Genomic DNA, 22,598 nt, shown 5'->3' on the forward strand with positions numbered 1-22,598 from the left:
CCTGAAAGAAAATTTTAAGAGAAAAATGCATCCGTTCGGAGAGGCAAACGTTATTCAACATAAATTACAATTTTGTAATAAATAAAATAATTTTTGAGGTGGCAAGAAAAAAATTTGGAGGCAATTGCCTCAGGTTTTATCCATTTGATGGCCGTGTGTTCGATGTAATGTATTTGTGTATTTTACTTTAAATTTATGGTGCAGAGGTTAGAATTAGGGATTGTAGATCATAGGGATGCGAAACATTATCCGCTTTTGGCTTATCCGCAACACTAGAAGGGTTACGTTTTTTTTGTAATTTACAAAATATTTTACTTTTTATGGGTTATATAAGAAGAGTGAAGTTGGTTTTAAAGTAGTTTAAGGTTTTTAGTTGAAAGCAAGCCAGCAGTAAAGCGTAAAAAAAATGTCAAATTGGCAATTGACCCTTCTAATGTTGAAGGAACAACGGAGTTGCGCGTCCCGTAATGTACCGTCCCTAGTTAGAATTAGATCATGTCACCACCCCAGATTAGAGATGTTTCCCAGATTTAGCAACACCACAAGGTTACTGGGAAACAGTCAACCCTTGGTCTCATCATCCAAGACAAAGAGACCGTGTTAACTGTATGTTAATCGCATGTTTGCATTTTTAGAGTAAGCATTTTGAAACGTGTTTGCCTATTGTAGCTGTAAAAAAACGGAGCTGGTGTACAAATTTCCACCCTGGTAAAAATTTACCATGACGTCATGGACAGGAATTAACCAAAGATATAGGATAAAACTACTTTACCTTTGCTTTAATGTTCACACACTTCAACCCATGTGTCTTGGTGGATTCTTGTCTATGACGTCAGGGCGGAGACTTGTACACTAGCTCCGAAGAAAAATACTACATCGTATCTCACTTCAGGCATGGTCTACTCAATTAGCTCATATTTTACTACTTAGTTTCAACAATTTTAAAATGCTGCAGAATGCCTAATCAAGGCAAGAAGCATCAAGTTTTAGTTGGAGAAATTTTACGCCGTGTTTTAGCTCCTGAAAGTCTGAATATATCTTTACTGGGTCCGATTCTGAGGAAGGCGAAGTCGAAAAACGGGAGCAAATATTTGCGGCAAAAGCTTAATCAAATTGGAGTTGAATTGCCTCAAGGCCGTCGTAAGACAGCCCAGTGCACTTTGTTTACTTCTCTAACGGAAAGTAAGTTTCTGTTAGTCATCTAAGGTCGTTTCGTTGAAATGGCTAGAAAGTAGCTGGTCGTATGTTAGAAACCAAATCACATTTTTGAGAAGCTTTAAATTGGGGCCTAGTTTACAAAATTTGCAATGAGGTCAACTGAACAGTGAACAGGTAAGTAATGTAAGGCATAACAGTGAACAAAATGGGATTTTTAAAAGAAAAACAATTTTTTAGTTGATAAAAAAGTAGGTCTACTAAAAATGGATGTTTTAGTGTTGAAAATAGAACTTTCGCGAGGGCAAAGCTAGAACTTTAAAAAGCGCTAGCGCATAAAGCAAAAAAAATCCAGATTATCTGAAGGAGATTCTTCCCATGTTTGTCCCAAAAGACATTTGGCCTAGTAGTAGTAGCTTTCCAGATCTGAACGCTTGCGACTATTGGCTATTCAGCGTGATTGAAGGACAGCCTAATTCAATTCTATCTACACCCTAACCTCAACTCTCAAACAGCCATTCGAAGAGCATTCCGGAATCTCGATACCGATGAAGTAAAAAGAAATTGTTCACGGTTTCGTCAGAGAATATCCAAAATTATGGAAGCAAAGAGCCATCATATTGAACAATTGTGTTAAATAGATTATAAGGATTAGCCTACATTAATAAAGTTAAAATGGTAACTTTACCTTTTTCATCCCTGAAATCGGTAAAGTATGAAAAAATGCAAGAGTCTCAATTTAGCTGCGGGACGCTGTATTTTATCACAACGTGCTCAACAGAAGTTAGATCTGCAGTTGCACACAATGGTTGACTTTCATTTATTAAACAATAAACATTTAAATCAGCATTTATCATTTGTTTTTTGAGCCGATTCCATATCTTCCGCTTGTTATGCCTTACAATATTTTTTAACTTTTCACTTGCAGGTGAAGCCATTCAATTAGCAGATGATTTTAGCAAACTCAATGAATCGAGTTTTCCAGCAAAATCCCTAGCGGCTAATTTCATTTGCGAGAAGACGGAATCGATTCCACAATCTTCAGAATCTTATGAAGACACAATGTGGGTGTTCATTGTCTAAGAAGCCTTTGTCGGTTTCCTGTTGCTTGAAACGTAGCCTACAAGGTATCAGTGGAAAATATTTAAGCAAGCTGGATGAAATACGATGCTTTACTGCTTTTATTGATATCAAGAATTTTTAGAACAGAATGTGCAAATACCTGTCAAGAGGAGGGTGCTTTAAAGTTTAAGCAAGGTGTTTTTTATCTGTTTATCACTGCGTCATATCTCAAATACACAAATGTTAGGCTTTGCAGCTATAATTGTAGGTCTACATTACAAGACAAAACAATACGTTACAAAAATCGCTTTGTAGAAGACAAAATACTGCTTGGTTGGACGGACAGATGTACGCCAATGCTACAAAATAACATCATCTTACGTAGTATTGTAATAAACTCTCCTACAAGCGCCGATCTTGAGTGAAACAAAGTCAAAATGCAATTTTTCCTCAAAACTTGCCGTCACTTTAAAATATTGCTTTGTAAATGTGGTTTATTGTTTTTCCACCGACAGAAAACTGCTGGATGGATTCGCTGCGCTTCTTACAACAAAGTCCCAGACTTGCAACAACGGAGACAAAACGTCAGTCAACGATCCTACATCACAGCAACTTTACAACTTTGACACTCTGACTCACGGATTTGGATCCAAAGCAATATTGAGCTCTCTCAATACTTTTCGTACTTACATCACTCGAATGTTGGAAATTTCCAAGTTGGATAAGAATTGAAACTGTTTTTGTTTCTCTTGTAAAGTGATAGTACTTTAACAGTGTTTGCTGGATGGTTGGGCGACTAAATCCAGGTGATAAAAATCTCTCTATTACATTGGCCCTTATTGGTAGCAAAAAGTGTCCAATCCTTTGCCAATACGAGTATGTTTATATTTCTACAGTAATTTTCTGTTTGAAAGAAAATTTATGCTTCTGTGAATTTGACGTTCCTTTGTTTGTTCAAGTGGATAAACGTTAAGTTTTTTTGAAATTTGAACAAAAAACTTCGCTGCATTCAATATTGTTATCGCAATGTGTGTACATTATGAAAGTGTAGAAGATTTAACGCAATCACTGCAATATTGTTGACAGGGGAGGAACAAAATTTGTGCATTGTAATTGAAAAGTAGTTGCAATCGTAAGTAAAATGTAGTTGCAATTGTAAGTAAAATGTAGTTGCAATTGTAAGTAAAATGTTGTTGCAATCGTAATTGAAAAGTGTTCGCTTCTCAAAGATTGGTGTCACATTTTTTAAAACCAGTGATGACTAAAAAAGAGCTCAGCTTTTGTTGTTTTTGCTACATGCCTGCTGTCTGTTAAATACGTGAATGTGGCCACATGGTAACTTTCAAGAAACAAGTTCTTGGCAATGCCGGACATTGTGTCAATGATAATTGATTTATTTCCTTTTTTTATTCGATTTTTTCTTCGTCTTTTCTGATCCTTTTCCTCCAGATCTTGACTGCTTTCTATTCCCTGGTCTGGATGAACTAGGTCTTCTGGACCCTGTTGATTGTCTTCCAGTGGATCCTCCTCTTGGCTGCTTTGGATAGTGACGACCTTTGGTGCGTTCTTTGGAGGTGCTACTTGTGTTTTCCGATATTACACTTAACGATGTTAAGTTGCTTCTTATTTCTGGAACAATAATGCAGGTTAATGTTTTGTTTATTTAAAAAGTTGGATTTCAAACATTTATGAAATATGCTTACTAGACTAATAAAATGTCTAACGCGTGAATGAAATGATTTTCTTATTGGAGAGATGTTACTAGTTCAATGATAACCAAGTAGGTTATCCTGTTTTCACACATTTCTACAAAACATCAGAAAAGCAAAGGCTATGAACACTATTTTTGTATGTACTTTTTACACTGCTGAAGAAGCATTCTACAAAAGACAAGAAGCTTGCGTAAAAATGGATATAGTGTGCGTGAATACGTTATGCAAAAATAGAAACATGTCTAATACTACAAGGCTAATCGTCGTGGTCGTATGAGCATCTGGGGCCGAGGGTCTACCCTTTTACCATCCCAGATTCACGATATTTCCGGACTACACTGGAAGGCTGCTAGACAGCAGCCAGTCTTTGGTTTCATCATCCAAGACAAGTAGACCTTCCACTCCATTAGGCGGCTGAAGATGTTGCGGTCGTTGATGATGTGGTCTGCAGTCTGTTTCTCAGCACCACACTCACAAGAAGAAAAAGAGGCTATTCCCCATTGGTGCATGGTTGAGCGGAAAAGCAAATGACAGCATCACAGCATGGAAAGGTTTGTTAGCTTATGCCCTAAAAGATTAAATGCATGTTGGTGTGCATAACGTACTGTAACCCAGTGCCATATCACAGATCATTTCTCTTACTCCCGGTGCATGGACGATGCAAACCTAATGATATAAACTCGAATTATACAACCTTGGATCATACCGTTTCATGCATTGTTATCAGCACAAAAAGCGTTGTAAAACAAATTTATCCTTTTAAACATTTTTTAAACTTTCCGTTTTAAAGTGTAGGCTAAATAATAAATATAGAAGTCGAAATGTAAGACAAAAGTTTTGAAATCTTTCGTGCTGTTCAGATATTGAGTAGGCTGAAGGCATAGCCTCGTTGCTGAGAAAATAAGTCTCTACGGTTTTACTTTTTTTGATACTTGAAATGTTTAAACACGCAATTTGTGTTGCGATGAGTTGTATTGATTGTGTAACTCCTCCTGACACATCAGAGAGAGTAGTCAGGGAGAGGCCATCAAATGTTATTGCACACAAAAATGCATCTTAAACGGCCAGAATCAGTGCAATAGCTCAATGCAATGAAATGCTTCACTTTGTGGCAACTGCAAAACTGCCTCACCTGCAAGCTCATCTTCAGTGATAAATCTTTCAGGTGTGATATTGTTTCTATAACACCACTCCAAATCTTCATCGTCGAGGACTTCAACTTCACTGGAGAGTTCGGCCTTCCTTCTCCAAGCTCGGTATTCACTCTCAGCCCTAAAGCAGTTAGTCTACATGTAAAACACGTGTAGAAGTGTGAACCATCCTTCCGCAAAGAGTTTCATTTTCATGACAAATGCAACTGCGATGTAGATTTTAACTCTTTTGCTACGTAGGCCTAATGCCACTACAGTAGGCCTACTTTTAGATCGCACGTCAGTCGAACAGAAACGGTTATAGCCGATCTCTACTCTCTCTTTGTACGACATCGAGAGAAGCCAATGCTCTTGGATTAGAATCATAAATCTCAGGCTCCATAAAGAAAAGAAGAGTCCTCCACGTTAGCTCGGTCGTTAGGCGCTCGGCTCAAGATCACGCGGCGCTGATTCGACTCTCGGGGTGTGCGCTTGAGCAACGCACTTTCAGGACTGCTCTCCATTCAGCAGCACCTAGTTCCTAGTGAATGGAATAATTCCCCGGCAACAACACTTCAACAATCGGAAAACTTCACTCTGCCAATCTTGGTAACCGGCCCTGTGTCAAGAACCTCTACAAGAATGCGAAACTACCAGGAATAAACTATCAAGGCTTTGTCAGTCCGAGGATAAAGATTCAAAACCAAACCAAAAAGCATTTTTCCTAGCAAATTTACCAACTGGACGGTGATTACTCACGTTAATAAAAACTCGACTGAGTCTTTGTGGCCGTATACTTGAGCTATTCGGCGAGGTGTGTCTCCAAATAAATCCTTTCTATCCATTGGAGCGTTAAATTGATGGAGCATTCTGTTAGATGTTACTTCAAATGTTAATTGATATTTAAAAATTTATCAAAGAAGTAGCCTACAAAGTATATTCGCAGAGTAAGTGTTTATGACAATTGCTGCAACTAAAAAAATCTACGCCATGTTCTCAAGTAGCGAAACTAACAACTAAGCAAAATGGAAAGTGTTAGTATGTGGATATGTTCGCTTTTTTTCAATTAGTATCATTTCAAGCCAATGCAAATCCAACTACCCATCTACGACAATGGGTGGCTTTAATCATTACTTTTTTCAGCATTTTAAGAGGAAATCCATACCTCGTTCAAATCTTTTCAATCAATTAATCATTATCACTATCCGTGAGGTATCGTGTGTTTGTATTTTTTATTTAGTAAGCCATTTATTATGTGGCAATGCCAAACCCATTTTTTACTGTACCAAACCTCAAAACATGAGTGCGCCCTCCTTCAGCAGCAAAATGAGCAGGTGTCCATCCACTTGAAGAGCGAATCCCAGGATGAGCTCCTTTCTCCAATAAATTCATTGTCATATCGCTTTTTCCTTAGAAGCAATTGTACAACGTCAATTTTATGCATTCTAACGTAACAAAAAATCGTTCTAACCCCAATTTAGGATCTTACTGCAGTAGACGTAAATCCTGAAGAAAAAAGAAAAAAATAATTACTCAATAAGGTAGTACAGCTGTTTTTCATTCATCAAATACTGGCATTTACACAACAATCTAACCTCTTAGTTTAATTTAGTTAGAATCGATTTCGCCATAATAATAGCATCTTCAGCTAGCATATATAAAAAAGAAAATACGTAAAACGAACAAATAAAGCAAACTCCGATATCAACACGCATAAAAATTCTATTCTGAATACATGGTTATATATTTTTAGTCCAGGAGTTAAACGCGTTGTATCACATTTTCATCAGAAAAAGTAAGGAAGACTTTTTTAGATGTATTTTTGGGAGTAGAATTCAAAAATTGAACGCTTACACGCCGAAAACTGAACATTTTTGGGATAGTAGCAATTTCTAATGTTTTTGGGCTACTTCCAATTTTTTTCTTTACCAATTTGTTATAGAATTAGATAGTTTCGTAGTTCAAAAAGTGCAATTAGTGAAATTCTGCCTAGACAAAAAAGGTTATATTTGCTTCGATAGCAGACCTAACAGTGATAGAACTGCGTAAATCTTCCAGTGCTTGAAGGCACTGAGGATAATTCCATGCAATTAAGAGTGGTCTAGTTTTCCTCTTTGCCAAAGAAACAAGAATTATAATCAGAGTCTCCTACAAGTTGGCAATTTTGAGCTGATATTATTTATTTTATATTTTGAACTGATATTTAGTTATTTATTCCATGAAAGTTGGTTTGAAATGAAACAACCAGACCACAACCCACAACAGCTTTTTTTGGCCCAAAAATTGCAAATATTTTAAAATTGTCCAGTTTTTGGCTTGTAAGCAATCAATTTTTGAATTCTACGTCTAAAAATCCATCTAAGAAAGTCCTCCTTGCTTTTCCTTATGCTTTATTACATCATGTTAAAACGAAAAGCTGCAAGACTATAAGCGTAAGTTATTACATAAGTGATATAGCCTACATTTGTTTTGTATGAATTAAGATTGTTTAAAACAAAGGTGTCTTGAAAGTTATTTTAAACGAAGAAAAAAGTTTGTTTTGTTTGGAGTTTCTCACGCAAACACAAAACGCAAGCAGGGTAATTGAGGGAACAAGTCGGACCTGGTACCAATGCAAATATCTCGGTACTTTCTCAAACAAAAATTAACCAAAGCAACTATGAAAGAGTCATTTCGAGAAACGTAGACCTATTTATTACACCTCGGCCAACTCAAAACTTTTTGGGCCTCTAAAAAGACCCCGTGCTGAAGTTCAAACATACCCTTTAGACTCCTGTCAATACACACAAGCATATCAAAAGGCAGACCATGTAGTAAAATTCAAATACATGGCCTTGCAAATTGTAATTATTAAGGTTAAAGATTGTTTACAATAAAGTTATTTCGATATAAAATTTTGTTTTGAGGCTATGATATTAGTATTGATTTTTTTTTTTAGTGGAATTTTTTGCCAGAACAAGATTTGTTTCCAACACCCATAGCACTAATGTCATTATTTTACTCCAACTTCTCTAGGCAGAGTAGATGGGCATTAGATTGTCTTTACGCTACGTAAATCGTATTGACAACCAAATCGAACAATTGATACAGCTACACACACTTGTCTTGTTTTGTTACAACTATAAAATGTGTTCTACACCATGTAGGTTTCCTCATGACAATGGGTAGAATATGATATCTAATTATCAGTAGAGTCATATTGAATTTAAAAGCAAGAATTGGAATTACTCTTTGTTGTGTGCACTTTTGATGTTTATACCGGTACTAATTACGTTTTTTTCAATGAATTTTGTGAGTTCCACATTGTATGTAATTAAATTATGTATATTAGCCCATACCTTGCACATGGTACAGTAACTCTGACGTTAAAAGTCTACGAAAAATCGTGTTGAACTGTTTCTTAGTATGAACGACGCAGTAGCGTTGATAGGGGAGCCTAGGGGTCTTTTGGACCAGGGCAAGGCATGGTTTTAGGTGGCGGTAACATCTTCAAGAGGCCCGGAAGTTTATATAAACCAACCGCGTATTCTTTGGATATAGTGCGCTTTTTTAAACTCGTTTCGATTAAGGGTCCTAAGATCTCATTGGTACCGGGAACAAATTATCCTCTCAACGGCCATGGACAGATTTATATTGCTACAAGATCTACCTTTGATGCAGCACCAGTGCAAAGGTGCTCTTTCTTCCCAGTCCGGATCCTTGTAGTCAAGATGTGCAAAGCGACCGGAAAGGAGCATGTCTTCCAGCATATCAGCATCACCGACTGCACAAACTTCGTGCAATTCGGATAATTTTGATTCTTGCAGCATCTTAATGTCGGCAACTCAATGTTAATGCTATCTACACATGAAGCTGTTCTTATTTCAGCTAAAGAGGATTCGATATAAAAAACAGGCTATTTTGTTTTACCATTACCTACAAAACCTAAAGAAACATTTGCCTTATACAACGTTTTCAAAATTAATGTGTAATTCTACATTTTGTTTAATCTATGCTCCCTGATTGTCACAATTATGCTGGTACTTGACAATTCCAACGGTGTTGCATGTTTTCTTCAATGTCTGCAAGCAACTGAATTGTTACAATACAGAACTAGAGATTTCGTAACATAGTTTTGCCAAAGTGGCAACTGCACTCCCTTATCTATCATCCTTAAATTAATTGCTCAATTGTGGTCAACCGACCAGACATGAAACCTTTTGTCTCGGACTGGAGTTTTTAAATCTTCCTGCTTAACTTTTGCTTTACGTTAAACAATCACTTAAGTTATGGCAAAATACAAACAAATAGCTTTCTTGTATAATAACTCGTCTGATTTTAACTCAAAGGAAATATTAAATTGTGATTAAAATTATTTTTTCTAAATATTGGTGATGGAAGGCTATTTGAGACTTGACCAACGTGTTTGAAATAAATTGACCGTTCACTGTTTTCGTTGATATTGTTTTACTTTGAAAATCTATAGTATCTTATACACAAAATTTTAAAACAGTATCGTTTGCTTATCAAGAGCATAAGCAGTAGCGTGGAATTATAACTTGTTCTGATTCGAATCTATAACACAGAAGCTACAGCTCTGGGCCACATTTCAAAGCTGAACTGCTTTAACCTTTACTGCCAAACACGTATGCATGTTTCTTCTACCCATGTTACACTTTAGTATAAAGTGTCAGGAAATCAATGGAACTGACCTAACCATTCCTTCTGTCTACTTCGTTGTTAAAAAATCAGTTCTATTGTCAACTGAAGCTATTCAGTTACTTACGTTGTGGGTTTGATCTCATAGTTACAATGAATACGAATGTTTGATAAAGCAAATCGATTTCTTGGTTAGATTTGTTCAACACTTTTTATGTTTACATTTCAAACAACGTCAGTTGACAATAAAACAACATTTAAAAGTGTAATTGTTCCATTCAGGAACAAGTGCCTCGGTTTGGGTTGTCAAGAGTGTTTGGTAACAATACAGCAATGTTTGTTTTGTGTATTATCAAGTAGTTTTAACTTTCTACTACTGTAGGTATTCTATCAGTTGCTAAACATTTAATAAACGTCCTTTAAACATTTAATAATGTTGCATTTAATAAACGTCTCCATACCTTGAATGAAGTTCTACGTGCGAGCAAGCCTTTTTGTTACTTTTATTGTCACACACCACTCGCTTGCTGAAAGATTTGTTGTTAAAGGTTAAACTTGAAATCAAATCACTGCATCGCTGCTTGACTGTGAACATTTATACTGGTTAGTACACCAGCAAATAATTTTATGGTGACTATGAAATTATTATCACTTCACACGAATTACAGTATTTTTACCAAGACACAAACGCCCTTTGCTATCTACATGAATGTTTAGAGCAGAGAAGTTGTGTTTTTCTGAAGTGCCGCAGTGAAGTGTGTTGGAATTTGCATCTCCACAGAGTGCTGGAATAATTAAAGCGTTATAGCTCATACATTACAAAAAAGTTTCGTGTGACGCTTTATGACACATTGAAACTCTTGAGTTGTTTGTTTGATCTGGATTGAAAGCTAAAAGAATTATTTTACTACTCTTCATTTACAAGCTCATGTTATTTTTTCAGATCTTTCTGTCATCAGAGGGTGGATTTTTGCTTAACTAAAATTAATATGACAATCTCTACAACCGTTAACATCTTTTAGCGACACGTATCAAGGTAGAGATCCCATACTTGAATCCAGGCACCGGGAGATGAGAAGATAAGACTCTCATTGTACTAGCTTTTGGCACCAACGAGAGTAGGGTGCCCAGCAATTACACCTACCCAATTTACTGTACTAGGCTACACCCTAGGGGGGTAGGTAGATGTGAGCGGGGTATTTCAACAACCAGCTTAAGTCGGGAGTTAAACCAGGATGGCAAAGCTAACTCCTTATCCGCTGCGTCATCCGACCACCTTTAGCGACAGGTTAAATTTTTTTATTTAAGATTTACGAAGTTGCCTCATTATTACCCGACTTGTCTTCACTGCATTATGCAAGAAAGAATACAATCGGTACGGTTTTTAAATTCTTTGGTTTTACCTGACCTGGAGTAGATCTTAGAAATATCAGAGCTAAAGGCGAAGTTGATAACCAATCAGCAATTGAGCTGGTTAAACTGTTATCAAAGATATAGCCGCTAAGCAAGCAATGCTTTTATGTATCAGCAATGAAGCTTCAGGGCGACCATACTACCCAAGAGTTGTCGAGCAAGTGAACGAACTTGACACAGCTTTTATCGCATCATCGCCCTCCGTGAATTGCTTCAGGCTACGAACTGTGACTGTTGTGCAGGATGTCGAATCTTTGGCAGGATTTTGTTTAGTAAGTTTACTGTGTTGATATGTGGTTAGATATTTTCAAAAACATTTTATAAAGAAAGTTTATCATTAGATCTTGTCTTTGTAAAACTTCGTAGTTTGTATAAGAATGAAAAAGAATCATGATATATATATATATATCAAGGAATTGCAATATTACAGCTTCGGTAGAAAGTTTGTCTTGTTGAACCATAGGCATACGAAGCCGAGCAACGTTATCAAGTTTAACATATTAAAGATTAGTATATTTACAAAAAACACAAAACTACGCAACAATTAAATATCGAGCGTTTTCGACGTCACACGATGTCCTCTTCAGGAATAACATATATACAATTTTTACTACATCTGAATAAAATACAATGGTTTCTACCACATCATGTGATCTGTTCAACACCTTTTGATGCAGTTACCTTTGATTCTCGCAGAGCCTATATCGTTGAGTTTGAGCTAGTCAGAAGTACTGTGCAGTTTTTGTTTTTTCCTGTTTATAGTTATAATAACCATTGTATTTTATTCAGATGTAGTAAAAATTGTATATATGTTATTCCTGAAGAGGACATGGTGTGATGAAAACGTTCGATATTTCATTGTTGCGTAGTTTTGTGTTTTTTGTAAATATAGTAATCTTTAATATGTTAAACTTGATAACGTTGCTCGGCTTCGTATGCCTATGGTTCAATTGCAATGTTATATAATGAAAGAATAATATGAGAACCTGAAGCAAAATGTTGATTTCTGATGCCAGCAGAAAATGGAAACTATACAGCAGGGTTACTCAACTAATCTTAACAAAGGTGCAGTTTGACAAGTTGAATATGTTTAGCGGTCCGGTGAATAAGTCATTTCACACGCAACTACGAAAGTTAAACTATCTGGGAGTGACCATTGGGGAGTCTGGGAGTCGAAGTCCCCCAGCAACTAGGATAATCACAGTAAAAATTGCTTCCTCCCAGTAGAAATCTGTTTAAAGAAGCCCTGAAACGTGGCAATGAGGTTATTCTTCCAAAAGCTCAAGGTTCACCATCAACACCCAGAAAGTCCGGATTCGGACCGCAGTCCGCCAGTTGAGTAGCCCTGCTATACAGTATATGTAGCCTATTTACCAATCCAATGAACCAGTAGCCCTGTAAAAACAATCGCATCCTAATATAACTTATAAAATAGTTGTTCCATTTTTATTTTATTTATAAGCGTAATAGTCTATCACGGTTCATTAGTTTTGACAAAGGATATAGACGAAAGATATATGCGGTAGTTTTGCGTTGTTAATTGGAAGCAAGTTTGATTTAAGACCATGTTCTAAAATCAACTAAACTTCAAACAAAAAACTGAAATACGATGAACTTGTTTTTTACCTTATACTCAGGGCTGAATTTCAGCCGGAACGGTCCGGAACTCCGCTGCGGAAGCTCAATCAAAAAATTGACTTGTCCGGAACGGCGTTCCGGAAGCTCAAATATTGTATACTCTTATTATGCTTTGCCCCGTTCAGAGTAGCGTTAAGATGGTGTTTGTAATTTGTATCATTGATTTGATCCGTTATTGTGCAACCTTGAGGTAGCTTGACTGTCTCACTGTCCTAGCGCCACACCCTGACATTTACACTCCGATGTTTTATTGAGCCACCTTATTACGTCACAATTACTTTTTCCTGTATTTTTCTACTTTTATTACTGACTGTTTCCCGCTGCTTGGCAGTTGGCACCACTCTTCGTATGCCTTGTCCTATTCAAAGTAGCCTTGTATGTTTGAGCAGTCGTATCAATTGCAGAAATGGCCCGCCAATCAATCCTAGCATCTTCTATCATCACTTAGGAAATTCCATCCAAGATCGCTTGTTGAATTCAAGACACTCGTCATTTATTTACGCCTGCAAAATACTTGATCCAACTACTTGGCCAGAGGACACAGTGACGACACACGGAAAAAACAAACTCATTGAACTGGCAAAGAGATTGCGCTTAGATGAACGCAAAGCTGTGAGGGGACTTCGTGAATATGTAGCCTACAGTAACTACAAAAAAAGACCCCAAAGTCTTCAAAATCCGATGTCACTAAAATTCAGTCTAATTTAATCGAGCGAATGTTAGCGCAGATTTTCACAAATGAACCTCATACACTGACATCTGACCGTGCTTCTCTACACTCTGTAACTGTTTCAAGTTTACTCTTTATACGAATGGTCGGTCCTCCACTGAAAAAGTTGAGACCCTGGAATAGAGACCCGAAGTCGCCAAAGGTCTTATGGTTTTGAATACGATGAATGTCTTGAAAACTGGGGAACTTGTAATTTTTTGTGTTATGGTTTCACTAAAATACGAATTTTGCATTGAACAACGTTATATCATCTATAGCAGGCCTACTCAACTGGCGGACCGCTGTCCGAATCCGGACCTTCTGGGTGTTGATGGTGGACTTTGAGCTTTTGAAAGAATAACCTCATTGTCACGTTTCAGGGCTTCTTTAAACAGATTTCTACCGGGAGGAAGTAATTTTTACTGTGATTATCCTAGTTGCTGGGGGGCTTCGACTCCTAGACTCCCTAATAGTCACTCCCAAATAGTTCAACTTTTGTGGTTGGGTGTGAAATAACTTATTCACCGGACCGCTAAAAATATTCAACTTGTCAAACTGCACCTTTGTTAAGATTAGTTGAGTAACCCTGATCTATAGACTATGATACTTAGCCTACTTCAGCAACGTTTTAAACACGTACATCAGGTGTGTTGTTTCAAAGTCTTACAAGGGCATAATTCTGAATTTCTTTTACGGCACCTAGCGCATTTGCAAAGTAAGAAACTAACGTTCCGGAAGCTAATTTTCTGGAAATCCACCACTGCTTATACTGTATAATTTGTATCGGCTCCTCAAGCCCGTAATCGCTGTTTGTGTCATAGAACACCAATTACAACTTAACGGTTAAACTGATATTATAAACAAACTCGATCGGGCAGGCTTGACCTATAACTTGTTTTTATTACAGGAAATAGAACTAAATTTTTTGATGGAGCATTGTTATAGATTTAACTATTTTGAAAGAATAATTTTTTTGTTGACCTAAAATTCTAAAGTATGAAAATGTTAAAAATAATCTTTTTATTTGTCATTTGCTTTCGTTTCCCTTTTGCTGTACCACAAAAAAGCGTCAAAACAGAAAGTAAGTTTGTATCTGTGTTAGAAGCACGGCTGTAGAGTCGGGGGAAAATGTGCGACTTTGACTCCTCGGTTTATCACCGGCTGACTCCGACTTCAGTGTTGCCAAATTTTGGAAAGTTATCAGATTTTTTTAAATTTTTGTCCTTTTTTATTTTTTTGAATTTAATTTCACTTTAAGCCGTGACTTCCTTTCCGACTCTACGACTGTAACTTTAGATGTTTACAACATTTAGCAAACATCATTTTTTGTTTGGCAACCCGACAAGTTTAACCAGTGTAAAATCAAGCAAACAAATCTTTACCTAGATTTCTTGTAGTTACATCTCTTGATTGCTGTTACGTTTTTATCTGTGCGACTGTGGCAGCCTAATTCTATTCGCTCGCGCGCAGCGCAAAACTTACATTAATTTTAAGTAGGGCTATGGGAGTCGGGTGAAAAATACACGACTCCGTCTTCACGGTTTAAAACAGGCCGACTCCGGACAGGCCAAAATCCCTCCGACTCCCTTCACAACCCTGATTTTAATTCACGCCGAAAAAACAGATAAAAAATCCGCTGCTGTTCCTGCTATCCGCGCTCTGTCTGGAGGCGTCTTCAGGCTAGCTAGGCGCAAGGTGGCTGTGTAGTCATTTATTGCGTGAACTCGTCATAATATAGTGAACAATAGATATTTCCAGGTGTGGCCCGCGGACCAAGCTGGTTATGTGCATTTGGCCGAACAGTGCTACAAGTTTGCACACCGATGTTGTAATCTACTGACCGAAAGGTTAAACAAATAGTAATGTTAATCATAATTGGATGTACAGTGACATTTGTTCATTTCAGGTTGTGAAGACATGGCCATGAATGCTGGGCATAGGTTCAGGTTCTTCAACAGCCCTAATTATCCTGGACGCTTCGCTGAGCAAACGCAATGCAATTGGATGTAAGTAGGCTACATCATCACTAAATGGCGGTTGTGCTTTTTGTATCAGCTATTTTTAACGTTGCTAGCACTAGTTGCAACTTTCAGATGGTGTCTTGTGTGGTGTTGTAAGTTACAGTCTTCCATTGAAATTTTGAGTTTCTTCCGAGGCGTCCCTGATTTTCCCTGTAAGCCTATTCAGATATAAGCTACAAGGCGTGTAATACTTCGTACCTATATTAGTAGCCTTCTGGAATAAGTTAGTTTAACGATTAACAAATTGAGAGAACACTGTATCTACTTCAAAGTGTTGCATTATTTTCTCAGTTATTGAGAGGCACACAAAAGCTCTTTTTTATACCCCATTACTAAGCGCAAGTGCGTCATGCAACCGATTATGTAAATCAAATATGATTAAGCAAGCGAGAAAATTTTGAAAAAAAAAACAGCGAAAAATTAATGTCATTTTTCAGTTTTGGGAATACACGCTAAATCGTCATTCGCGTACTTAATTCATTTAGGTGTTTAGGTGTTTGCGTGCTTAGATCGTTTGTTTGACATTGCTCTTTTGTGGCTCCGCTCTGACAGAAATCCTGACATGAAACGCGGTGAGCGCAGTTTTAGATCGCACTGTTAACTGGGAAAGTTTTTTTTTAAAGCTGAAACTCTTTAACATGCTTCCTATCTTTTATATTGTTCAATTTAGACACTCCGTGAATCTTTACTAAGCGTAGACATAGACACTTTCTGCTGTCTAACAGTATACGGATTAACACGCGTGTGATCCCAAAAAAACAAAGGTCATTATAGAATTAAGCTACTTTTGTTAGGATTGATTTTATCTAAGAGCATTGTGTTTAACAATAGACGTCACGCACTGCGTTAAGAGCAGGTTGATGCTCCATGTGTGCGAGTCGCTGTGGTTTTGACCTGTTTGCGTGGTTCGTCGGTTTGCTCAATTCGTCACTTTTTTTCTAACTCCTTTGAGGTGACGAACTAAGCGAATTCTACTTTACAAATCATTGTTTATCGAAAGAATGCCAAAGGGGACCTAGGCTCAATAACCTTGGGTTTTTTTCGAGGCCTCCTGGAGCGCTGTCTTGTATATGTGGATGTTTTGCTTGTGTGCTGTTTCGTCTACACCAAAAATAAACTTTCTGATTTTCTGAATTTTAATGGCATTTTATTTCATGTTGAATGATGTTTCACACAAAAAATTGTTTTGACCAAAACATATTTGTTTTAAAGTTGAAGCTCTTGTTGGAACTCAATTTCAGTAAAAAGAACTCTTGTAAATTATTTCCATTTCCATTCACAAATTGTTGCGTAATTCCGTCACAAAGAGGATTTGTATTATTTACAAAAAGAACAAATAGGGACGTTGTTTGTAAACCACAAGTGGTAAACAATGTTCGGCTGCATTCAACAACTGTATTTAAAAAAAAAACTTTTATTTCAAACATTAAAATATTTGCCTTTCCCCCAACAATTGCCTTTGCTCCCTTAACCCTCTGTCTACCGAAAAAAAATATGCAACTTTTACCGTTGGGGTCCATTGGACCCCAAATTTCAAAGTAGCCTACTTGTATTGGACAAAAAAAAATCAGTTCCGGTGATGAAATTAAAGCTCGATAGGAAAGGATGTAACAGACTACAAAAATCATAACTTATAAACTCTGTAGAAAAACCAAAAATACTCGAAATTTAACAAACAAGTCATACAGTAGCCCATGCGCAAACCAAACTGATATGGAATTGGTTTATTCTTGAGCAATAGTCAAACTATTGAGAGATTTGGATAAAAAACGCATATTAGGCCAACATATTAGATCAAAAAAAAAAAAAAACATTGTGAGTTTATATATCATCGCATTTATTGCAAATGAATTGCGAATGTTCTTGGCAAACGTTGAATTTGCAAGTCGTGCAGAATTGTCTGCATTTTTGGTCTTTGTGTCTTTCGCAAAGATAGCATCTAGCCTTCTTTGATTTTGGCGCCTGATCTTCAACAGCTGTTTCTTTTATTTTGTTACGGATTTAGATGTTTTGTTGATATTAAAGTTGAAGATGGTAAATGGTAATCCAGCAAGCTCTTTTCCTAGTTGGATCGATCTAAAATTTTCTTCTCTTTTATGCATGCATGCTTCAATGTTGTGCTGCTATTTTCGCTTCGCAATTGATGCCATATCACAAAAGCATTGACAGCAGTGACATCGATCATATTGTAAAATAGAGCTATCGGTCATCTTTTCGTCATTCTTTTGGATGTGTATTTCCTAAAAATTCTGTCAATAGTGTCGACTCCTCTTTTCGTGCTGTTGTAATACAAGATTACTTCGAATGCGGCAGGCTTGGGGTCCGTTGGACCCCACGGTACAAGATGCTATTATTTTTTTCTATGCTACGGTACCAACTTTTGTTTGAGATCCATAATGATTATATTGTCCTAAAGATCAAGCAAAACTGTGAAAAGTCAAAGTATATCAATATCGCATCTGCTATATGTCCTGAGAAATCGCAGAGCGAAATTTGTTTTGGGGTCCATTGGACCCCACGGTAGACAGAAGGTAAAATTTTCTTTCTAGCTACGTCACTGGTAACTACGTCACTGGTAGAATAAAGTAATAGAGTATAGTGCGAAGAGGTAACTACAGGTCATTTCATACGAAATAATAGGAACGGCTAAAGGTAAATGTGTGGGCTTTCTTTTACCGCTAGTTTTGTTTAGGACTAGTGCAATTTTCTTATGTTGTTCTGGTAAGCCATGTAGGCTATAGCAGGCTACAGTAGCTATGCTAATAGCTAGCTGTAAGTATTTGCTCTAGCTTGGCACGCGTGTTGCTGAAATGCATGTCTTTGCAAATCAATTAGCATACCTGACTGGAATAAAAGCTTAGAAAGAATGGAATGTCTACGTAGTTCAAAGCTAGAAAAGACTAACAGCCAAGGTCTTTTAAAACACATATTTAAATCTCAAAACATATAATTGATGCACAAGTGATTAACCTGCCGATGTCTTTCCGAACTCATCACAGCAGATAAAAATGGATCTTGTAAAAACAACCTTTTAAACAAAATCGTTTTGACAATTTTAATGGATTTATTTAATTTTGAAAACTGCACTCAAAAAAAATTTTAATTAGAAAAAAGTTGATAGTTTTCTGCTAAAAAATTGTTTCTCATATTTTATGACGTAGACATGTTTCATAACCATAAAACTGTCAAACTTACAAGGTAACTATGCTGTTTTCTATAAACGGCTAATTAACAGCTTTACGCGTTTTTGCGAACAACAAATCTTTGAATGTTCACAAGAAGAGAGCACTCTGTCTAGAAATAATCTAGAAATATTTACGTTAAAAAGCAACAATAATTTAAACTGAATCAGGAACCTCAATCGTCGTAGGCTGCTGTGTGATGTAAAGCGTGTCCGTAGAAAGAGCTTACCACCATGTAGTGCAGTCGTGGGAGCTTAAAAAGTGGTGTTTGTGGGAAAAAATTTTTATCAAGCTGATACTTTTCTCACACCTTTCCCATATTATGCAGATGGCTCAGAAAAAATTCCCCATCAATCGGATGATGGGAACCCCCCTTTTGGACTCATTTTCCAAATGACGTCACAATCCCTTTATGAAAATTTTAAGTTTTTCAAAATAGGACATATTATACATCATTTTTTAGCTTTTTTCAAGCGGAACAACTTTTTCTATTAACAAGAACCCTGAAAATGTACAGAAAAAGAGTTATTACCGATTTAGCAAAAGGATAAATCTGTCAATTTCAGGCAAATTTGAAATTATTCGTCACTGTTGGACTTATTCTTCTATATTCTATAACAAAAATTAAACAAAGTAAGCGAAATGTAAATTGAAGCTATCATCAAAAACGACAAAGATGTTGCTTTCCTCCTCGTCTTGTCCCGTTTCATATCTTCATTGTACGAGAATTCTTTTTCTTCGGTACCAACATCGACGTTACGCAGAAGTGAAAAAAAGTCTTCATTCTTAAGTTTTTCGTCTAGTCTCTGGAATATGTCGTTCATACAAATTATTACTTAGATACGAAAAAGATGTGAAACTATCTTTGTATTTCAAGCATGCTTAGGCTACTATACTATTACATTCCACACCATGACATTCACCACACGAAGAAACACATGCCATTCCATAATTGCGACAGGTGCAAGTTTTCGTTCCACATGGATTTTTCGTTGATTTCTTACATCTGCATCTAATTACTTTGGTCAATGCTTCTGGTGCTATAGGCATATCCGTCATTATTGGGACAAGTTCGTTGTTGCTATTGTTTCTCCATCCCCATTCACAAACATTGAATTTAAATTCTAAAGACGTAACCCATGGAAGCAGGCTGCTCTTTGGCTCGGTGGTAGCTTTTCGGTGCAATTATCCCTTCGCATGCCATATACATGTAATTGTCATGTCTAAAAGTAAACAAAGATAAATATTACATACAGGGTATCTAGAATTGGACAATATCTTGAAAGTGTAAACATTATTATATAATCCCTATGTAAAAATACATACCTGAGTTTAGTAAGCGTTGAATCTTCATTGCCACAATACCAGATCTTGAATGCAGTTATAGAGGCTTCTCCGACCTCGTTTTGGGAACTCCAGACATTGCTGATAATTGCAGAATTCTCTTTCAGCGTTTCTGATTTTCGCAAACTTTTTTTCCCTTTTTCAATTATCGATGACGTTGTGTCGCATCCTGACCATGCATGGAGGAAAAGAAGATCTTCTTTAATATCTTTAATACTTGGGTTGGCTTCTTTGATTCTCCAGGCTTTGTTGAAGCGCTCCTTGGTCGAAGTAAATATCATCATGAGTGTCAGTCTTCCAATGATGCAGTAACATAGTAACTACATCAGTATCATCAGCAATGACATTTACTGGACCTTTTCGAAGAAGAGCATAATCAAGGGATTTCGCTACAATGGAACCGTCAGCATCATCAGAGCATTTTGCCTCGCGTAATTAACCGCCATGCGATGTGCCTTTCTCCTCTGCTTTGCAGTTTTATTCTTGTGCATTTCGTTTTTCAATATTCATTGTGTAGATCAGCTATTTTCAATGTAGATGTTATTGTAAAATCATCACAGCAGTTGTGAACTTCAACTTCGGATTGTCTCAGAAGGGTAGAAACAAACTTGATGAATTCAGCCTTGGTTTCGATGCAGCTGAGGTAGCGATCTTGAGTAAAAGGAAGTGAATTGCTCGGATCAATTTTCACAAACGTGCTCTGTGGAACGGAGTTTCGGCGCAAGTGCTCGTGACTTTTAGTACTTTCGTCATGATAGACATCAAATACAACTACAGCATGGGTATAATGTTTTTGGATATATTTCACATACGAATTTCAAACTTCCGAAAACTTCATTCCTTTTTTCCAGCGAACTTTATGTAGTAGGCCTAATGCACCACCGTCGATATAATAGAAGTTGCTTGTTGATTTCCTCTAAGGCATGCGACGAAGAACCAGCCAAAAGAATTTGTCGAAGAGAGGGTTTGTCAGGCTTTCTCATCATGCCTTCCTTGAACATAGACATTGGCTCTGAAGTCAACTCGAATTCGAAAAATTGCTCAAGGCTTTCCTCGCTTTCAGCAACAGCAAACATCCTATTGAACATGACTTTCGAACCAATACCACTTGCACTACTTTTTGTTTTGTTTACTTCCATTAAGGATTCTAATGGTTTGATCAATTGATTGATGCGATAGTAATTGCTACCCCATCTAAACCTTTTTGGATATTTTGACCAATTTGCTCCGCTTGTTCACAATTGACGTCATCTTTTCCGGCGATGGACACTAGACCGTTTGAAGGAGAAGATAGGTTTACATCTGGTACTAAGAATGGGTTTTTCGTTGTTAACCAGGCCAGAAACTTTTACAATCTTCGTAATCCCTCTTTTTTCTTGAAGCACCCAACTCTTCATGCTGGTTAGCCTACTTCATAGAAACTGAGCCTTGTTTAGTTGCGTCATTGCTTCATGAATACTTGCCGAGTGACTCACACCAAAAACCCAAAGATGTCGAACACTTTCTGCATACTTTTCCTTCCGTCAATCTTCCACGCGACTTAATTGATCGCATAAGAGCTTACTCGATCGCAAGATCTTTCCAAATTCCGGTGAAGCTTTTTGCTGTCCTCTTTACTGTGTGCTGCTCGGTTAGAAGTTGATCGTAGGCTTACAACCATAGATGAAAAAAAAATTCTGCAAATATCAGCAATATCTGGAGTCATGGTGTCGAATGTAATAGTATAGTAGCCTAAGTATGCTTCAAATACAAAGATAGTTTCACATCTTTTTCGTATCTAAGTATAATAAGTATGAACGAGTGAACGACATACTCCAGAGATTAGACGAAAAACTTAAGAATGAAGTTTTTTTTTTCACTTTTGCATAACGTCGATGTTGGTACCGAAGAGGAGTGCTCTTACAATGAAGATGAAACGGGACAAGACGAGGAGGAAAGCAACATCTTTGACGTTTTTGATGATGATGATAGCTTCAATTTTTGTTTCGCTTACTTTGTTTAATTCTTGTTAACGAATGTAGAAGAATAAGTCCAACAGTGACGAATAATTTCAAATTTGCCTGGAATTCACAAATTTATCCTTTGCTTAATCGGTAATAACTCTTTTTCTGTACATTTTCAGGGTTCTTGTTAATAGAAAAAGTTGTTCCCCTTGAAAAAACCTAAAAAATGATGTATAATATGTCCTATTTTGAAAAACTTAAAATTTTCATAAAGGGATTGTGACGTCATTTGGAAAATGGGCCCAAAAGGGGGTTTCCCATCATCCGATTGATGGGGAATTTTTTCTGAGCCATTTGCATAGTATGGGGAAGGTGTGAGAAAAGTATCAGCTTGATAAAAATTTTTTCCCACAAAAAACCTTCCACGACTGCACTAATGCTCTCCTGGGCCACATCGAAACGGGGTTTGCCTGGCCCTGAAGATGTTTTTTATGTCCGGTTTTCTTTTTCATCCTATTATTATGATGACTGCTCATTCATATCAATATTGAAACTGGAAAATTCAGTCCACACCTTCCATTAACTGTTTGAAGGTTGGGGGGGGGCTGTCAATTCAACTTTTTTGCATCAACAGTTGTATCTCTAAAACCA

General features: G+C 37.0%; 2 protein-coding genes across 3 annotated transcripts in view; one reads left to right on the forward strand and one right to left on the reverse strand.

The window, feature by feature from the left end:
* Window positions 1-2,318: 2,318 nt before the first annotated feature.
* LOC145785560 (ankyrin repeat domain-containing protein 66-like) lies at window positions 2,319-8,963 on the reverse strand. Its single transcript, XM_082597217.1, has 5 exons — window positions 8,709-8,963; window positions 6,351-6,468; window positions 5,819-5,929; window positions 5,062-5,201; window positions 2,319-3,846 (listed from the first exon to the last, which is right to left on the reverse strand). Exons 1-5 carry the CDS (start codon window positions 8,866-8,868, stop codon window positions 3,611-3,613), a joined length of 765 nt encoding a protein of 254 aa, XP_082453343.1. The 5' UTR covers window positions 8,869-8,963; the 3' UTR covers window positions 2,319-3,610.
* A 5,417-nt stretch (window positions 8,964-14,380) lies between these two features.
* The window catches only part of LOC145785797 (uncharacterized), a 31,515-nt gene continuing 23,297 nt past the window's right edge, over window positions 14,381-22,598 (forward strand). For both annotated transcript variants that reach the window (XM_082597507.1, XM_082597508.1), the window contains exons 1-2: window positions 14,381-14,538; window positions 15,364-15,463. In XM_082597507.1, coding sequence (XP_082453633.1) covers window positions 14,454-14,538; window positions 15,364-15,463 — 185 coding nt within the window. In that variant the 5' untranslated portion in view covers window positions 14,381-14,453. The remainder of the gene's footprint in view (window positions 14,539-15,363; window positions 15,464-22,598) is intronic.

The sequence above is a fragment of the Aplidium turbinatum genome, chromosome 16 (assembly GCF_918807975.1).
Source record: "Aplidium turbinatum chromosome 16, kaAplTurb1.1, whole genome shotgun sequence".
In the NCBI taxonomy this organism is placed as follows: domain Eukaryota; kingdom Metazoa; phylum Chordata; class Ascidiacea; order Aplousobranchia; family Polyclinidae; genus Aplidium; species Aplidium turbinatum.